General features: G+C 40.4%; 2 protein-coding genes across 6 annotated transcripts; both read left to right on the forward strand.

The window, feature by feature from the left end:
• The first annotated feature begins 14 nt into the window (after nucleotides 1–14).
• On the forward strand, nucleotides 15–5,176 carry LOC103470173 (protein FAM173A). Of its 5 annotated transcripts, none has more exons than XM_008418390.2 (8): nucleotides 15–256; nucleotides 1,226–1,382; nucleotides 1,462–1,514; nucleotides 1,991–2,178; nucleotides 3,402–3,506; nucleotides 3,629–3,769; nucleotides 4,542–4,592; nucleotides 4,684–5,176. In XM_008418390.2, exons 3-8 carry the CDS (start codon nucleotides 1,499–1,501, stop codon nucleotides 4,906–4,908), a joined length of 726 nt encoding a protein of 241 aa, XP_008416612.1. In that variant the 5' UTR covers nucleotides 15–256; nucleotides 1,226–1,382; nucleotides 1,462–1,498; the 3' UTR covers nucleotides 4,909–5,176. The 5 variants fall into 5 exon arrangements, with proteins under 5 accessions (XP_008416612.1, XP_008416613.1, XP_008416616.1 ...); XM_008418391.2 differs by having other exon boundaries at nucleotides 1,324–1,382; XM_008418394.2 differs by lacking the exon at nucleotides 1,462–1,514 and having other exon boundaries at nucleotides 20–256; nucleotides 1,324–1,382.
• Nucleotides 5,177–6,831: 1,655 nt separating this feature from the next.
• plk2b (polo-like kinase 2b (Drosophila)) lies at nucleotides 6,832–11,750 on the forward strand. Its single transcript, XM_008418396.2, has 14 exons — nucleotides 6,832–7,089; nucleotides 7,189–7,296; nucleotides 7,398–7,514; nucleotides 7,721–7,850; nucleotides 8,046–8,229; nucleotides 8,382–8,580; nucleotides 8,710–8,857; nucleotides 8,977–9,071; nucleotides 9,379–9,511; nucleotides 9,628–9,708; nucleotides 9,839–9,998; nucleotides 10,251–10,380; nucleotides 10,527–10,637; nucleotides 10,791–11,750. Exons 1-14 carry the CDS (start codon nucleotides 6,868–6,870, stop codon nucleotides 10,980–10,982), a joined length of 2,010 nt encoding a protein of 669 aa, XP_008416618.1. The 5' UTR covers nucleotides 6,832–6,867; the 3' UTR covers nucleotides 10,983–11,750.
• The last annotated feature ends 5,340 nt before the right edge of the window (nucleotides 11,751–17,090 follow it).

Raw genomic sequence — 17,090 nt, forward strand, 5'->3', positions numbered from 1 at the left:
TAATGCACACACCTGATTTACACTGCGTGGACTTTAATGATCTTAAGAATCACAGTGCATCAGATATTACGTAACTGCAGACGGGATTAAATATGCACTTCATCTTGCCAGGCAGAGAGAGCATCCGTTACTTGGCAGACAACCGATAGGACCTGGTAGTTGTCACAGGGCGGGGTTATTGTGACTGACTGGCCTTTGGACGACCCGTGTGAGGCAGGCTGTAGACTGTGAAGCGTCAGAAAGAGGGGCGGGGCAGGTAGGCAGCTCAGACATGTGTGTTCACAATTTCATGCACTTTATGCTGTGTTTTACAAAAAATCCCCTTACTTAGAAGAGTGCTTCTGTGTGCATCCTGCACTGCTATTGCATGTAGCATTTTTTTTTAGCTTATTCCGCATCGATCGGCTACCTCTACCCTAAACGTTTCACTTTGTTTACAAGCTACTTCAGCGAAAATCCGACCATATAGCTCTACTTTTCGCTAAGAGGTAACACGTGTGCGAGGATAAGAGTCGATATTTTGTATTATTTTTAATCCAAAGCGTTAAGACAAACTTTTCTGGAAGGTTTCTAGGGGAACCAAAGGTCGCTGTAGCTCCATCTGCCGTTAGCAACTGCCAATGAAACAAAAATTAACAGTAAATACAGTTCATTGTCATTCTTTTCTTAGGAATTGATTTCATTTATTTATTTTTTCTCACATGAAAATCAAAACATTCAGAGTGTATTTTTTGTGACAGGAGTTGTGACAAACGGTAGAGATAAATCTTAAAACTTTGGTGTGCATTCCCCTTTCTACTATCACTTAGTAGAATGCCATTAAACCAACTTTAGAGGCCCTTTTTAGAGTAAATAGAGTTTCAGGATGTGTAATTTATTCACAGCGTAAATACAGAGGTTTGTTAGAGAACATTACAGAACTGAAAGTATCAAGAAGACCAACGAAGGCATCAGGGGACGTGGTTGTGGAAAATGTTTAAACCAGGACACAATTATAAAAAAAAATAAAGCAATAAAGCATTCACATTATTTGACAACATCAATGTTGGGTTCATCTTATTATTGGTTTTCTCTAATGCTTGAAGAACCTTAGGTAACAATGACAGCATCTGCCTATCATCTACTGTTGAGAGCTCTTTGTATGTTATTCAGCACTTCCCTTCTATTGACGAAACTCTTCTGGACTTGCAGGAGTAATCTTTTCAATGAAATGTCCTCTCTTCAGAAATGTTCAATAGGATCTGGGTCAACCCTCAATTGCAGCCAATTTGAGATAACACTCTTCCCTTTTTCCACTCATTCTGCGCCGGATGTCTGTTCCAGCTCATTGTCCTTAAAAGAACTAAGTCTGTTACCTCACACTGGGGGACAAAAAAAACAAGGTAACACCTTTTATTCAATGTTATCCCAGTTATTTTGACACCTCAAATTTTCTCTGAAATTCAGTGGCTTCATTTCCAGAGCCAGTAAGACAGGCTGACACTGTCCTAATAGGTTCATGTTTACCATAAACGGTGAGTTTTAAAAAACCTGGTCACACATTTTTTCAACCAAAAACTATAAATAAACGTATGAATTAATCGCATATATAAAATTTGGATGGGTTTGGACAAGTTTAAGTATTAAATATATATATTTGCCATATTGTAAGCTCTATGTCGAAAGCACTTGTTGCTATGTATGGGTGGTGATGTTATGTTTTGAATTTTTAATTCCTCCATTTCTGTTTAACCACACAAAACATTTGCTAATCACATCAATAAGCTCTAAGAGTTGCTAAAAAATCATTTGTGTTACTTTTAGTTTTAAAGTCCCCGAATCATAAAAGAAGAAAGTGCAGATGACCTTCATTTTTTAAAATATTATTTATTTTGCTAATTTAATCAAAGCAAGAAGTCGAAGCCTTTTTGGCTACTGTTATTTTTATGGAACTCTATTGTTGCAATAATTCTTTAAATATAGAAGACATTTTTGTTTATTTTCTGTACAGGTGTTCACACTGTTTTTGCAATGGAGGACTCAATCGAGGTGATCATTCAGGACTACGGTGGGGTCTTTCCCACAAGCAGACCCCATCCCATCTTGTCGGCCTGCACAGGCGCCATCCTCACAGGTCTTTATGGATTATGGAGCGTTTTCACTCTGCCTGGCTTCCGCAAAATCCCACGGCATCTTAAGGTACAAAATATTGCTTCTTTTATTTATTTATTTTTTTCCTTTTGCCTTGTGTGTATTTTGCCCATAAATCTATTCAAAATAGCATGCTTGAAATAATAATAATAATAATAATAATAAAAAAATTAAACAGACACACAATTTGAGTTGATGATTAACAATAATTTGCTTATTTTGGAGCATAGTGCTCCATGCCAGCATCAAATGTGGGAAAAGAAGAAACTGGTAAGTCTGTAACTGAAATTATTAATTTTGCACCAACAACCAAAAAAGTTAATCTGAAATTAATTTCTGGCTTCTGTTTTCAAAGGTAAATGTTTTAACATTTTGTTATATTTAAATTTGTTACTTATGCAACACTCTTGATTTTTACGTTACCAGCTATCCTGCCTAAAGAATTTGCTCGTCTACCTTTACACACACATGACCTTGATGGACATCATATTCTCAGTCCATAGGGTTCAATATGTTTTTGACTCACAAAAACATATTGTGAGTCAAAAGTTTAGAAATGTGAGGTCAGACACTCATGTTGATGAGCTTTATGATTTTAAGTGACCTTGTTACTACTTACTACGTTGGGGTTTTCAATCACTTCGACTTTGTTATATTACCATAATATTTAGTACATTTAGTAGTGAGGAATTCACTGAGTGTCCGTTCTTTAACAAATCTTTGTAGTTGCATAAGTTCACTCATGCTTTTCAAGATTCTAATCGGGCAAAGATGGGTCCTCGACCACTTGCTCTACCACTATGAGCCGGTGCCACCCCTCTTTAAAAATATAGAGGAAGACAGTGTGTAAAAAAAAATCAAGACAAACAAAAAGGGAAGTGGATTTTTCCCAGTGACAAATTAAACTGAGTTTACCAGGTAAAAGCTAAAGAGAATTCATCTGAATATTTGCTATGTTATTTTACAGACAGACAAAAGTCAGTCAAGGTTGTTAGCAACACACAGAGAGCTTACTGAAAGCAGAAATATATTTAATATGAAGCATTTTCAGTAAGTAAACAAAGAAAAGGAAATTTGTGTTTCACACTGGGATGATTTAAACAACAAGACCGCAACACTTAAGCTCTTCAGAGCTTATTTACCATGATGCGACAACAGAATCTTATGTTCTTACTTGTTCTCACCACTGGAAAAGCAAAGTAGCATTTACAGTAATTACAGCTCAGGCAGGCAATGTTAACTCACCACATGCTGTGTCCACTGTGGCTCAGGTCCCATATTTGCCCTCCAGTAAAGACCAAGCACAGAACGTTATGAAGCTGCTCCAGGGGAGAAGAGGTCGCTTAGCAGATCTTGGAGCTGGAGATGGAAGATTGGTGAGTGAAGAGAGGTTCTCTGAAACAAGTTTATCAAAATGTGCAATGGCAACAGAAAAGGCACTTTCCTTGTTGCCTTGTTTGCTGTGGTTGAATTTTACACGATGCTGTGCTTTTTCCAGATATTTGCAGCCTCTTCCGCTGGTTTTCAGTGCACAGGGTTTGAGATCAACTCAATTCTAGTGGCTTATGCAAGGAGCAAAGCCTACTGGAGAAGAATCCCCTCCAGCCAAGTAACCTTTGTTAAGAAGGACTTCTGGAAGGTAAGGCTTGGACAACAACAGTCTTCTTGTGTCTTTCAAAAGTAGCCATCAAAATATCTGAGAAACAGTTAAGAGGCCAATGGTAACTCTGGAGGAGCTGCAGAGATCCACAGCTACAGTGGGAGTATCTATTGAGAGGACAACTGTTAAGCTCTCCATACATATAGCCTCTATGGAGGATTGCTGAAAAAAAGTCATTGTTGGTGGACAGCAGGAAGAAGTCCTATTTAAAGTTTGTTCACATGTCCTGGAGACGTCCCAGCAAACATGTGAAAGGAGGTGTTTTAGTCAAATAAGACCAAACTATACTTTTTTTTTTTTACTTACAATAAACTTAGTAGAGGGAAACTATCACTGCACATCACCCTGAACATACCGGCCCTCTCAGTGAAAGATGCTGGTGGCAGCATCACACTGTCATGGACATGACAGCAGATACATGGTCTATGAAAAGTATTCACCAGCTTGGATGTTTTACCCTTTTTATTGCTTTTACAAATCAATCGTGATTTTGGCTGTAATCACAGCATGGAGTTTGTGTGGACATGTCTCGGGTCTTTGGCGAACACTATTGTAGGTAGATTGACTCATGTGCACCATGTAGCATTTTCCTTTTATTTTAAAATTATGCCCAACCTTGATTTGGTCTGTCACTAAAATTCAAATACAATCTATTAAACTTTGTGGTTGTAATATTCCTAAATGTGATAAACGAATTCAGAAAGTCACAAAATGTGATCAAAGCCCTAAGTGTCTTGATCTTTCATCTTAGGCCGATTTGTCTTCGTACAACAATGTGACAGCCTTCCTTGTTCCAGGAGTGGTAAGCCATTTTTCTACTGAAAATCTTCTCTTTACTTCATTTTTGCTACTATGTCATTGTATTGTTATTGTATTCCTATGACTGTTAACAGATCGAGGTGCTGGGAGAGAAGCTACTGAAGGAGCTTCCTCAAGATGCGCTGGTCATTTCTTGCCGTTTTCCTTTCCCTAACTGGCCCCAAAAATCAGCTGTCGGCTCTGGACTTGACCAGACGTTTGCTTATGAGATCAGCTCTGTGCGCTCACACTTGAGAAAGACGGAGATGAAATTAATCGAATGCTGTGGCCGACACTGCACTAAATCAGGGATGATTTAGTGCAGTGTTTTTTATTGTTGTTGTTGTTTGGTTTTGTTTTTCTTTTAACGAAGAATGCTGAATATTATGATTTATTTGTTGTTCAGTATTTCATAAAAAATTGAAGTTATTTTACTCTGTTGATGATTTGTGAAAATCTGGAAAGATATTTTTTTACATTAGAGAAGACTTTTAACTAGATTGAAAATGATACATTTTGCACAGGCAACACTGATTATCTGTGCAGCACCCTGTCTAAATATTAATAAAACAAGTTCATAAATGTCAATAAGGCTTGACTTTGTTCTATCTCTAAGGTTATCAGAAGACATTTGTAATCATCTTATATCATTAAATGTCAAGAGTTGGACATGTTTCTGTAAATTGTGTTAACTGTGGAAGCTGGGTCTGTTGGAGTCAAATCATGGACTCCACTCCCCTTAAACCGTGCTAACATATTAGCAGCAGAGCCTTCAAGTGTTGTATATTTCAAGGTGAGGCCTCCATGATTCTCACTTGTTTGCCAAGCACATCCCACAGATTCTTTATTAAGATATTGGGAGAATTGTGAGGCCAAGTCAACATCTTAACCATGTTATTGTGTTCCTCAAACTATTCCTGAACCACTTTATCTTACTGGAAGAGGTTTCATCCATCAAGAAATATTGTTTCATTGAAATGGTTTATGGTCTGCCACTGGGCTATAGGGAAGTTGGTAGCTGTCAAACTAACGTCTATGTGGATGGTAGCATCTTGGGTATCCCTGCTGATCATTACCCAAATCAAAACTCTACGACCTGTGGCTTACCTTCTTTCCATACTGTATTGAGGTGCCATGTGTTTGTGACACACACAACAACTATTAATTTACAAACCACCTTATTCTGTTGCTCCATAGTCCAGTTCTGATGTCCACATTATTGCCGTATTTAACAGTGAACATGGGTTAGCTGACTGCTCTGTCCACGCAAGAAACTACATTAATATATCCTGGCACCTTTCTGTCAGAATCCGCATCAGCCTGTGCAGCAGTTGTCTGGTTGTCTAATGGATCAAGATTGCCTCTTCCTTAGACCACTTTTGATAGATGAAGACCACTGTAAGCACCTCTTCAGATCTGCAGTTTTTGGTACGTACATGTGAAATGTTCTCAAACTCTTTCTCTTGGGCATTTTTTCTGCTCCTAACACATTCATTTTGAAGACAACAGGTTCTCAAGCTACTAAATATATCCCACCCGGACAGTGAGAGCCATGTACTACACCTGTCTGTGGTCATACATCTGATTTGTGTATCATGCTGACACATTTTTCCACCCTGACTCAAAAATATCCACCTGAGGGCGCTATAGCTCTAAACTGGCCTCGGTACTCCACAGTCTAAAACCAGCCTGTACGGAATGCAGATTGGTTTTGTCGTGTGCCGTGCAGACCTTTTGGATTAGACCCACGGATTAAATGTCCTTTTTTTTTTAACCATGATATATGATCTTAACATTTTACTTTCTGTTTCCGTTAACAATTTTTTTTTCTTTTCTATTGATCAGTGTGCAAATGTGCACGAATGCGTGAATGATTGAACGTAGTGTAAAGCGCTTTGGGGTCCTCTGGACTTGATAAATCGCAATGTAAGTAAATGCCATTTACCATTTTTCCATTGTTAATAAATGATTGGGGTCATAATGTAACAATTAAAATAGATCAATCAAAACACTCTGTTTTAATAAATTCGTATTTTACATCTCTGTCACCATCAACGGGCAGTCTCTCTGTCTGGTATCGGTGATCGATAAAAGTCAGACCTCCTGCTCCCGTTTCCTACAATGACGTTAGAGAGGGAGAGAGAGTGTGTGTGTGTGTGTGCATGAGATAGAGAAAGAGGGAGGGAGTTGGGTAGATAATGAGGGAGGAGAAGGGAGACGGGGAGAGCACAAAGAGGGAGGGAGAGCGGGTATAAAAGCTTCCAGAGCGCCTCTCTGGGATGCATTCTGTATGCGGGAAGAGAATCAGAACTCCAATGGAAGTACATAAAAGCACCGTCCTCCAACAGACTAACAGCAGCAGCATGTGCGAATCAACGCAGAGGTCCTGCGAGCCTCGGCGGAAGAGAACGGAGGAGCGCAGCGCTCCGTCAGAGATGGCTAGGATCATCACCGACCCGGCCACGGGGAAGTGCTACTGCCGGGGGAAAGTTTTGGGAAAGGTAGCGCACAGCTCAGCGTCTGCCCTCGACTCGTTGGAATTTACTTCTCACCCCGACGGAACGGCGTTTTAACAATGTTGTTTCCCCTCTTTCATCCAGGGAGGATTTGCTAAATGTTATGAGATGACAGACCTCTCCACCGGCAAAGTTTACGCAGCAAAGATTATCCCACATGCGCGCGTCTCCAAGCCTCACCAGCGGGAGAAGGTAAGCGCGCTGCTGCGGTGCCTGTGCGGATCCACGGGCATGTTGTCGCTCAAATGTCGTTGGTTACAGACGTGATCGTGTTGTCCTTTCTCTGTGTGCAGATCGACCGAGAAATTGAGCTGCACAGAGTCCTGCACCACAAAAATATCGTGCATTTTTATCACCATTTTGAGGACAAAGAGAACATCTACATCTTGCTAGAATACTGCAGTCGAAAAGTGAGTGCAATTATAAGAAAGATAAAGAAGACATTGCATAGAAAGTAAATATATTACTAGTTATTTGTATTTTATTATGCATGATATAATAACCTCCGACTTCTTAATGAAGCTCACAGTGTTGCACTTATGATGGAGCATGTCAATGTAGGATTTCTTAAAGTAGATGTATATATTTAAATATTTTCTATTTTGTCTTTCCATAGTCCCTGGCCCACATTCTGAAGGCACGCAAAGTGCTTACCGAGCCAGAAGTGCGGTATTACCTGAGACAGATTGTTTCTGGACTAAAGTATCTGCATGAACAAGAAATTCTTCACAGGGACCTTAAATTGGGTAAGAAAATTTTATCCACAAAAGTTTCACAACAGTTTTTTTTTTTTTTTTGCAAAATTTTGCAAATCTGTACATCTATATGTGATTTATTGTAACCAAACTCTTCAAATCCCTAATAATTGTGTAGTACCATGCCTTTGATCTTGGGTTGGCTTAGCAAGTGTTCATATTGCCACTGTCTTTCTTCCCTCAAAGGGAACTTTTTTGTTAGCGAGTCGATGGAACTGAAGGTCGGAGACTTTGGTCTCGCTGCCAAGTTGGAGCCGGCGGGAAACAGGAGGAAGACGATCTGCGGGACTCCAAACTACTTGTCCCCTGAGGTCCTCAACAAGCAGGGTCACGGCTGTGAATCGGATATCTGGGCTCTGGGCTGTGTAATGTGAGTTGGGTTCCTATTATTCCACTGTTAGGGACTGAAAAAACCTCCAGCAAAATTTGTCAACATCATAAATTACAATTGAATACCGCTTGAAGATAGAAGATATGTTTTCTAAACCGTATACTCATGCAATCGCTTGGATTCTGTTTCAGGTACACTATGCTGTTGGGCCGACCTCCATTTGAAACCACCAATCTGAAGGAGACCTACCGCTGTATAAGAGAAGCACGGTACTCGCTCCCTTCCTCGTTGTCACCGCAGGCGAAGCAGCTCATTGCCAATCTGCTGGCCAAGATTCCAGAAGATAGACCCGATCTAGAGCATATTCTGAGGCACGACTTCTTCACCCAGGTTAGACCTCTGTTTGGCTCGCTCTGGCTTTCAGTCTGCAAATGTCACTTTGTGGGAGTTCAGAGATGACCCTTCCGCCCCTGAAATTATCTGTCCGCACACTGACCCACTTTCCCCATTTCTCCACAGGGCTTTAGTCCAGAGCGTCTGTCGCCTAGCTGCTGCCATTCACCACCAGACTTTCACGTCTCCAGTCCTGCAAAGAGCTTCTTTAAGAAAGCTGCTGCTGCACTGTTTGGTGGGAAGAGAGATAAGGTCAAATACTACGAAACCCTCAGTGAGTATAGTAATAATAATAAAAACAAATACTTAGTTGACTCAGATGATGGCTGCATGCAACCATCTAAGAGTCAGTTTGTGCAGTTTCAAGGATTAATGTTTGCTGTTTTCTTGCAGACAAGTTAACTAAGGAGGAGGAGGAGATCTACAAACTGCAGCACGACTTGGAGAGGACGGTCATCAGTCAACAGCAGAGCAAAAAGATGTCTGAGGTAAGAAAGCAACAGCCCAATATTTACAAGGGTGTGGGTAGGCTGCTTTTGCAGGTGCATTAGTCACACAGCAGTTAAAACTTGTGTGGATTTGAGATACCCCGCTGTGGAGAATCCAATGAATCACCCCTTGTAGCTGCAGCAAAACTTTCTAACAAGCACAGTTTCTGAACTAGCTGAAAGCACTTTAATCTCAACCTTTAAAGCCAGGCACTTTGAAATCTGTGGGTGACCACTGAGTCAGAGTAGGAAGAGATGATCTAAACTCGCAGAATCTAAGCCTTGTCGTCACTCCTTCCCACCTCAGAATGGAAGTCTACTTCCGCCATCTGCCGGGAGCCCCGTTGCCTTGGCAACAGAGAGTCAGTCGCCAGCAACGCAAGACACCATTCGTCTGATTGTCAGGGGGAGTCTGGGCAGCTGTAGCAGCAGCAGTGAATGTAAGTTACATCATGAGTGAAAAGATTATGTGTAATAAATCTTGAGTGTATGCGTTTTTGTTGTTTTTTTTTTACCTCTGATCCATATAAATGGTTCTCTGTCTTTGTTTCCAAAGGTCTTGAAGACAACACAACAGGGAGCGTGGCTGAGACTGTTGCCAGTGTGCTAAGAGGATGCCTAGAAAATATGCCTAAAGGTGAGTAAACCACTGAGTAACTGAAACCTTAGTCCTTTAGCTTTTCCCTTGCGTACTTTCATGCTTGAGACTTGCCCAAAATCTTTCATGTACTTGTATTCTGATCCTGACTTTTCTTCTCTCCTGGCAGCAAATGACACTCCTCAGACGTTAAACAGCTGCAGTCTTCAGTGGGTCACCAAATGGGTGGACTACTCCAATAAGTACGGCTTCGGCTACCAGTTGTCCGATCACACTGTTGGCGTCCTCTTCAACAATGGCACCCACATGAGCCTCCTGCCTGATAGAAAGTACGCAGTAGTCTATGCTATCATAACGCCTATACTTTGTTGTTAAATCTGTTGGCTTGGTGATACAGTCAGATTTACAAAAAGAAAAAAGGAGTTACCTTAAATATTGGGTTATTTTTTGACACATTCAGCTCCTGTTTTCACAAAAATTTGTTTCCAAAAGTCAAAATGGGCTATATGTGCTTGTTTATTTTATCTAGTGTTGGTTTTACAAATTGGATGTTTAACACCCTGCGCTCTCTTCCTTCTCAGGACCATTCATTACTATGCAGAGTTAGGCCAGTGCTCTGTCTTTCCCACTTGCGAGGTTCCTGAGCACTTTGTGGGGCAAGTGACTGTGCTGAAGTACTTTTCCCATTACATGGAGGAAAACCTCATGGATGTAAGTGAAAATACCAGTCTCTCAAGCTAAGCCGTATCTCTCTTGCTGTTATTTTTGCTCCTCAATTCTCCACACCCTACAACATGAGAAATGTTCAAGTTGCAGCCTGTCTAATCCCGAGGTATTTGTCTTTTTTGCTTTCTCAGGGTGGGGATCTTGGTACTACAACAGATTCACACATGCCCCGTCTCTACCTGCTGCAGTGGCTCAAGTCAGACCGCGCCCTCATGATGCTCTTTAATGACGGCACCTTCCAGGTAAACACACCCACAGCTGCAGAAAACACAGTTGTTGCTGGGCATGTTCGGAGGAACTGTTCAGATGACATTTTCTCTCCACTGAATTACACATCAGATGTAGATTAAAGGTAACATATTCTAATGGGTTTCTGTTTATTTTTCCCTCCAAAGGTTAACTTCTACCACGATCACACCAAGATCATCCTGTGCTGCCAGAGGGATGAGTACATGCTGACGTACATCAACGAGGAACGAGTCTCTAAAACGTTCAAGCTCAGCTCCCTGCTGACATCTGGCTGCCCCAACGACCTGCGCCAGCGCCTGGTGTACTCCCTCAATATGCTCCTTCAGAGATGCAGCTAAACCCACAAAAATTGCTTTGGACTGAAACACTGAAAATTCCACCCACTGTGTTACTGCAGTGCTGCAGAGGAACAGGAAACCTGCGAGAGAACGGGCGGATTTTCAGGGCTGGGCTTGAGCAAAATATATGAACATTCCTGCACCGTTTCACTGTCATGACTCAGCGTCGGTGCAGGTGAAAGTGTAATGCAGAGAGAGACTGAAAGAGCCGGGGAAAATGAAATGTAGCACAATGAATGTTGATGGGGAATAAAGGGCTGATTTGTACTGTTGGAAAAGAGGGAGAGAGGACCGTGGATGTTGGTACGAATGTGAACCCCACATGTTGGGCTTTTGGGCATGTAACGAGACTAATGCTGGGCTGGCACCAGCTTAGGTGTGTACAGAACAGTTGGTTTGATTCCAGAAGCATAAAACGAAGCTCTCAACTCTAACAAGAGCTCGACTGTGAGATACTGTAAATGATGTACAGTGTATGTCCAAGCCATCGCAGCTGTGGAAAGAAATGACTGGTGTGGATGTTGAAGGGTTTAAATGAATACATGTTTGTCTGAGCGGGGAGGGGTGTAACACTACGCTAACTTTTAAAAACTGTGATTTGTTTCTTATTGTCTATATTTGACAGATGGTCTCGGCACTCTGAGCGAGAGGTTATGTAGAACGACATTACACCAGGTCTTTTTAGAACCATTTAAGAGCCATTATCACCTAGGTAACAATGTCTTAAATAACTTATTGTGTAATAAAGTGCAGTATTTATTTATTTAATAAATAAGAGTGTTTTCTAAAAAACAAAAACAAAAGTTGATTATTCTTTTCATTTGAGTTTTTCTGTACTAATTTTCATTAACAAAAGCACTTGGAAGGCATTGAGGTTTATTGAATACCTTCCAAGGTATGATCTCTTAATAAAAGAGTTTTTAGAGTAGGGTTCTGTTAGGATCTTATAATGTGGGTAGTTAACATCTCACCTCCAGCAGATTACTCTACCAAAGTAGAGTAATCTCTGTTTTGCATAAATCAAGGTCAGAATTAAGGTAACTGCTACTCCTAGACAGGTCCAGGTGGATTTGAATTCAAATGGTATTTTATGAACATTAAATCTGTGGATGTTTGCAAAAGTTGGGAATTTACCAAGAAGCCAATGGTTATTTACACAGAAAATGGAGAGAGGAGGCAACACACAATTTCTCTTGTAAATAATCAGAAGCTTCAGTCTCATTGAATAATGTTTTAAGGCTTCATAAAATTGCATTTGCATAAATAACTATAACATTTTTGAGACTGAAGTGGTTTTAAGACTATAGAAGTACAAAGTAATGTCTCTTGGGAGACATTAGCTTTACCCTCCAGCATCAACTAATTTGGATTTGTATTAAGATGCTGTCAACAGTAACAGGGATGTTTGCAAAATACATTTTCTGCATTGCTTGCCATTTGTGGTGAGTGAAAAGTAGATTTCCATGAAGAACTTCAAACTGGAGATGTTTTTAAACTCTGTGGTTTGTTTAGATATCCATCCATCCATTTTCTGACACCCTTGTCCCTTAGTTGGGTCAGGAGGATTATGGTGCCCATTTCCAGCTGGAAGGTGTGCAACTCACAGTTTCCGGTTGCATGGAGTATGTTGCTTCAGCTGCAACACCCACTGTCTTGTCTTATTTTGTCTTAGTTTTCTTTCAAGGATCAGCGAAACAAACTCTGTGTGCACATAAGTGGCAGAAGTGTAATTATTAACTGAATTAATCAAAAGGTGGGTAACGCTGCCACTTTCATTTTCAGTTTTAGACATCCTTATGTGAGAATATCTTCATCAGTACCGTTTTTGTGTGGTTGTGGAAATTTTATAGCAATTTTGCATATGCGGTATACATGGCATTTGAGCACTACAACATTTATGCTGCAGAGTTTTAAACATGTCTAAAAGACCTGAGGTAGTTTTGTTTAGCTGGTGATCAAATAGTGTTTGCTACATTGTTAAATGGTTGGAAATGTCATGGTGGAGTGTTGCTTATCTATTACCTATTCAAAATAGTGTAGCTGAAGGCTACATAAAGATGCAAGAAAAGGTACATCATACAGGTAAAGTAACTATTCAAATCTTTCAACAGAATCTCTCTTGAGCTAAGTTTGTAGTCTGTTTGATTTAATCTTAAAACTCTCAGTGCTTTAAGCCATGCACTGGTCTGGGTACTTTATCTTGCAATTACGACAGGAAATGGTAGAGCAATGGATACATGGGAGAACTTGTTTGCAAGGAAGTAGTTTGCACTGCAGTTCAAGGCTCCCTCTTCCTTCAGCTCAGCTTTCCTTTGCAGCAGTAAATAATAGATTGCAAAAATGGACGTCTGTGCAATGTGGCTGACCTTGTGCCACAAACACACACAGGAGGTCGTTATTTCTCATACAAACAGCCGCACTGATTAGCAGATACGTGGGCAGAGCGGGTGGCTCAGAAATGTGGAAAGAAAAGCCTGCTGCACACAGACACACTATCACAGTGACAGACTTTGCCAAACTATGTCACTGATTACATCACAGCATTTCAGGGAAAGTCACTACACTCATTCTTGAACATCTTTTCGCATTCACTCTCCGTGGCCATGGAAACAAGCAACCCGCTGACCAACGTGACGAGAGCTTGAAATTAACAAACCCTGCGTAAAGGATGTGTGACGCTGCTTCTCTTCGCTGATGCCCTGCGCTGAAAATCACAACCACTGGTCGCTTATCGGCTGGAATGAGAATCAGCCTCCATCCCCAGCCAGTGTTTGATTCAGCCGTCTGTTGCCGAACACCTCTCCACCTCTTTTCATGCTTACGTAATGGTGGAAGTTGAAGATGGATGTTTGAGTCATCTCCCCTCTTTAGTTGTTCACTCAGAAAATATCTGTGCACTTCAGAGTTCAATTATGAATATCTCATGCATAAACATACCCACACAGAAAAGAAACAAGAGCAGGAAGTAGCCTACAGGAGCAGCGATTGGGAATTATTCATGACAACACCTCCAGGTCTGCGTGCGTGTGTATGCGTGTGTGTGTGTGTTCAGACAGTAATGACCCCTGGAATGGCTGCTTCAGCCTGTCAGGAATAGACCCTGCTGCTGATGGGAAGTTTTTCAGTCCTTCAAGGACATCTTTACTACTGGATAGAAGTGCAGCATCTTCATCACATGGATGCAATAATAGCTACTTCTGAGGAGGCAGCTCGGAAACTGGCTCTTACCCTTAGGCTTTTAGAGTGAGAACGCTCTATAGTTGAATATAGATTCAGCTTTTACATACACACACACTCAGAAATTCAGGTCACATCAGGAGCTGGTCAGCGAATGTTTGCTTATCAACTTGTCTGGCCACACAGGAATCTGCTTGTGTCAAAAGAATTTGATAAATGGGAATAGCTTTTGGTGTTTGGCATCGTATGGAGCTGTAGTTCTCAAACTACCACCTCACTGAAATAGCTTTGTAGAGAGGCTACGACAGTACCATAACAGGAACTACACTTTTGCCAGTTTGTTATTCCATACAAAACAATAGAAAAAACTATTTTGGCTATTTTCCTTTAGGAGTTAAATTACCGTGACTCAGTTGCTGTTTAAAGTTTTTTTTACATTTTGTCCTTTTACAAACACAAACTGTTATGTAGTTCTCTGAGATTTTATGTGATAGACACAACATAGCTCTAACTGTGAAGTGAAGTGAAAATACGACATGATTTTCCAAATGTTTTACAAGTAAAAATCCAAAAAGTATTGCTTATATTTGACTCAGTCCCCCCCACCATCCACTGGCACATCCTCAGGCAACACTTTGTAGATCCATCTTTCATCACCATAACATCTGCAAGGCTGCTTGTTCCCGCTTCACGCATCTAGAGAGTGAAACCTTTAGATGCGTGACGATTCCTGTTTGCAAATCAACTCTGAACAGCTTACCAATACCTGCAGAAGATAGATAGATAGAGAGAGAGAGAGCTTAATCTGTTTATGCCTTACTAATAGTTTATGTTTAACATTTCTTCTATGCTCCCCTAAAAGTGATACTTCTCACACAGCTTGAGAAGTACTGCTATGATGCAATCTCCCATTAAAATTTTAGCAAAACATGGTCGTTTTCCATTTCGAAACCCACAAAGCTGCTGCTTCGAAATGTCATATTGACATTGAGAAAGTTATTGTTCCACCAAGCAGACTTGGTAGTGAAATGAGTTTCTTTATTGCTAAAGCTCTATTAGAAAGTTATCTGCAGGCAGAACAATGAGTCAGTTTGGTATCATGAAGAGAATTTAGTTGAGTTTTGAAAGGGGAGAAAAAAAAGCTTTGAAGCACACACGTACTGGGATGTACTTGGGGAATTTGAAGGCCTTTGCATATCAAATGTCAGCACTCCTCCTCCTCCTCTGTGGACTAAAACAGAAAAAGAGCCAGGATGAGTGCAACTTAGCCCTTCCTCTACTCCAGCTGTAGCCTATTGACTGGAGAGTTCAGAACTTGCAATTCTCACAAAATTACCTAGTGTCAAAATGTTCTTGTTCATAAAAGAAATCTGTTTATTGAGTGTCTAAATAAGATTATAGATATTCAAGTGTATTTGAAGCATGTCATCTTTGGTTTCCCTCCAGGTGTTCAGTGATATTTAGAGTTGCGAATGAGTCATCAGGTAAGAAGCGGTGGATACTTTGTGTGACGCTCATGCTCTGATTCCTGCAATTTCCTACAATCAGCCCTCTGAAGAGATCTCTTTTGACCAACTAAAAATAGAAGCTTGCATGTTGTAAAAATAGGCTTGGGTTCAGTTGTGGATCAAAGAATTGTGCCAAATCTATCTTATTATACCTCAGTGGGAAAGCACAAAAGGAGCAAAGACTGATTCCAAATGAAACACCCTCTCAAACACACCTTCATGTAAATTTATCACCACTTCTATTCCCTTCCTGTGAACGTTTGGAGGTTTAATCCCCCTTCTTTCTTTTTACTTTGCTACATTGTTTAAAAGAAGTCTTCATCAGCAGTTTGTTCTTCTTAAGCCTTTCGTTTGACTTCAGCAGTTGTTCACTATTTGTCAGTTCTATCTGGAACGGCATATTAAAGAGGATGTGGCTAAAATACTGACAGTGGACAAGAGTGCAGAAAAACAAGTCTATAATATACATAGCCTATATCTAAAGTGATATTCGTGTCACGTTTTTGGTGAATTAAAGTGTGTTATTTTGATAAATTCAACAATAGAAATGTGAAGGAATCAAATTTTTTGGACAATCAGCAACAAATTACTTGAAAGTGAAATTTTAAGGTGATTTATTGTGAAATCTGTTTTATATAGCCACAGTATTCTCTTGAGATTTTAATTATTTTCAAAAGGCTAAACCAGAAAATTAAAGAGTCCTTTGAAAATGCCAAGTTCTGAATTACAAACAATTAAAGAGGCAGGCAAAGCCTAAGAAAAACCCTAAACATCATTTCCAACAATTTTCAGAGGAATTTATTAATTCCACTTTAAAACAATACAATAGAGTTTGGCAAAAATATCCCCATTTACCGATAGAGACTGAAGCACATCCCATGTTCTGAATCCCGATCACAGAGAAGCTGATTATATTTAGCTTTAATCTTCTCTCTGTCTCCCATGTCTCCAGTTGTCCAGCTCCTAATTAAGCTGCCATTACTAAATGCTTGGGCTTCATGTTTTATTGATCATGTCTAATTAAGACAGAACAACATTTTTATTCAGACATTAATCACATGTGCCAGACTGACTGAACTCGGATGAACCATCTCAGACTACATACGTCAAGTCGCTACGTTGTCGTCTCAGATGCTGTCACATGCAGATGATCATCACAAGCTGATTACTGTATTGAAGTGACTGATGCTTTTTGTTCCGTTTCTAATAAGAGATTTTCTTACGTCCTTTCTGACTGGCGCATCCCTCCTCCGTGAGGTCTGAGGAGAATCTGGTTTCCTTGAAAAATGGGGTGATGACCGGCAGACGTGCTATTAAAGCATCACATGGTTGTGTGTATGGGCAGACTTATGACTAAGGGTACTGAAAGGCTCTTTTCTGTTCTCTCAGCAGTACCGCATATAGAGCAATTTTCAAATTAAAA

This window comes from Poecilia reticulata, linkage group LG9, assembly GCF_000633615.1.
Source record: "Poecilia reticulata strain Guanapo linkage group LG9, Guppy_female_1.0+MT, whole genome shotgun sequence".
NCBI lineage: Eukaryota > Metazoa > Chordata > Actinopteri > Cyprinodontiformes > Poeciliidae > Poecilia > Poecilia reticulata.

Bases quoted from the DNA above. Each gene is read 5' to 3' on its own strand.
- plk2b (XM_008418396.2), top strand. From the start codon at position 6,868: ATGCATTCTGTATGCGGGAAGAGAATCAGAACTCCAATGGAAGTACAT. The intron at 9,709-9,838 runs GTGAGTAAACCA...CTCTCCTGGCAG, and splicing joins CCTAGAAAATATGCCTAAAG to CAAATGACACTCCTCAGACG. The intron at 10,638-10,790 runs GTAAACACACCC...TTCCCTCCAAAG, and splicing joins TTAATGACGGCACCTTCCAG to GTTAACTTCTACCACGATCA.
- LOC103470173 (XM_008418390.2), top strand. The intron at 3,770-4,541 runs GTAAGGCTTGGA...CTTTCATCTTAG, and splicing joins TTAAGAAGGACTTCTGGAAG to GCCGATTTGTCTTCGTACAA. The intron at 4,593-4,683 runs GTAAGCCATTTT...GACTGTTAACAG, and splicing joins CCTTCCTTGTTCCAGGAGTG to ATCGAGGTGCTGGGAGAGAA.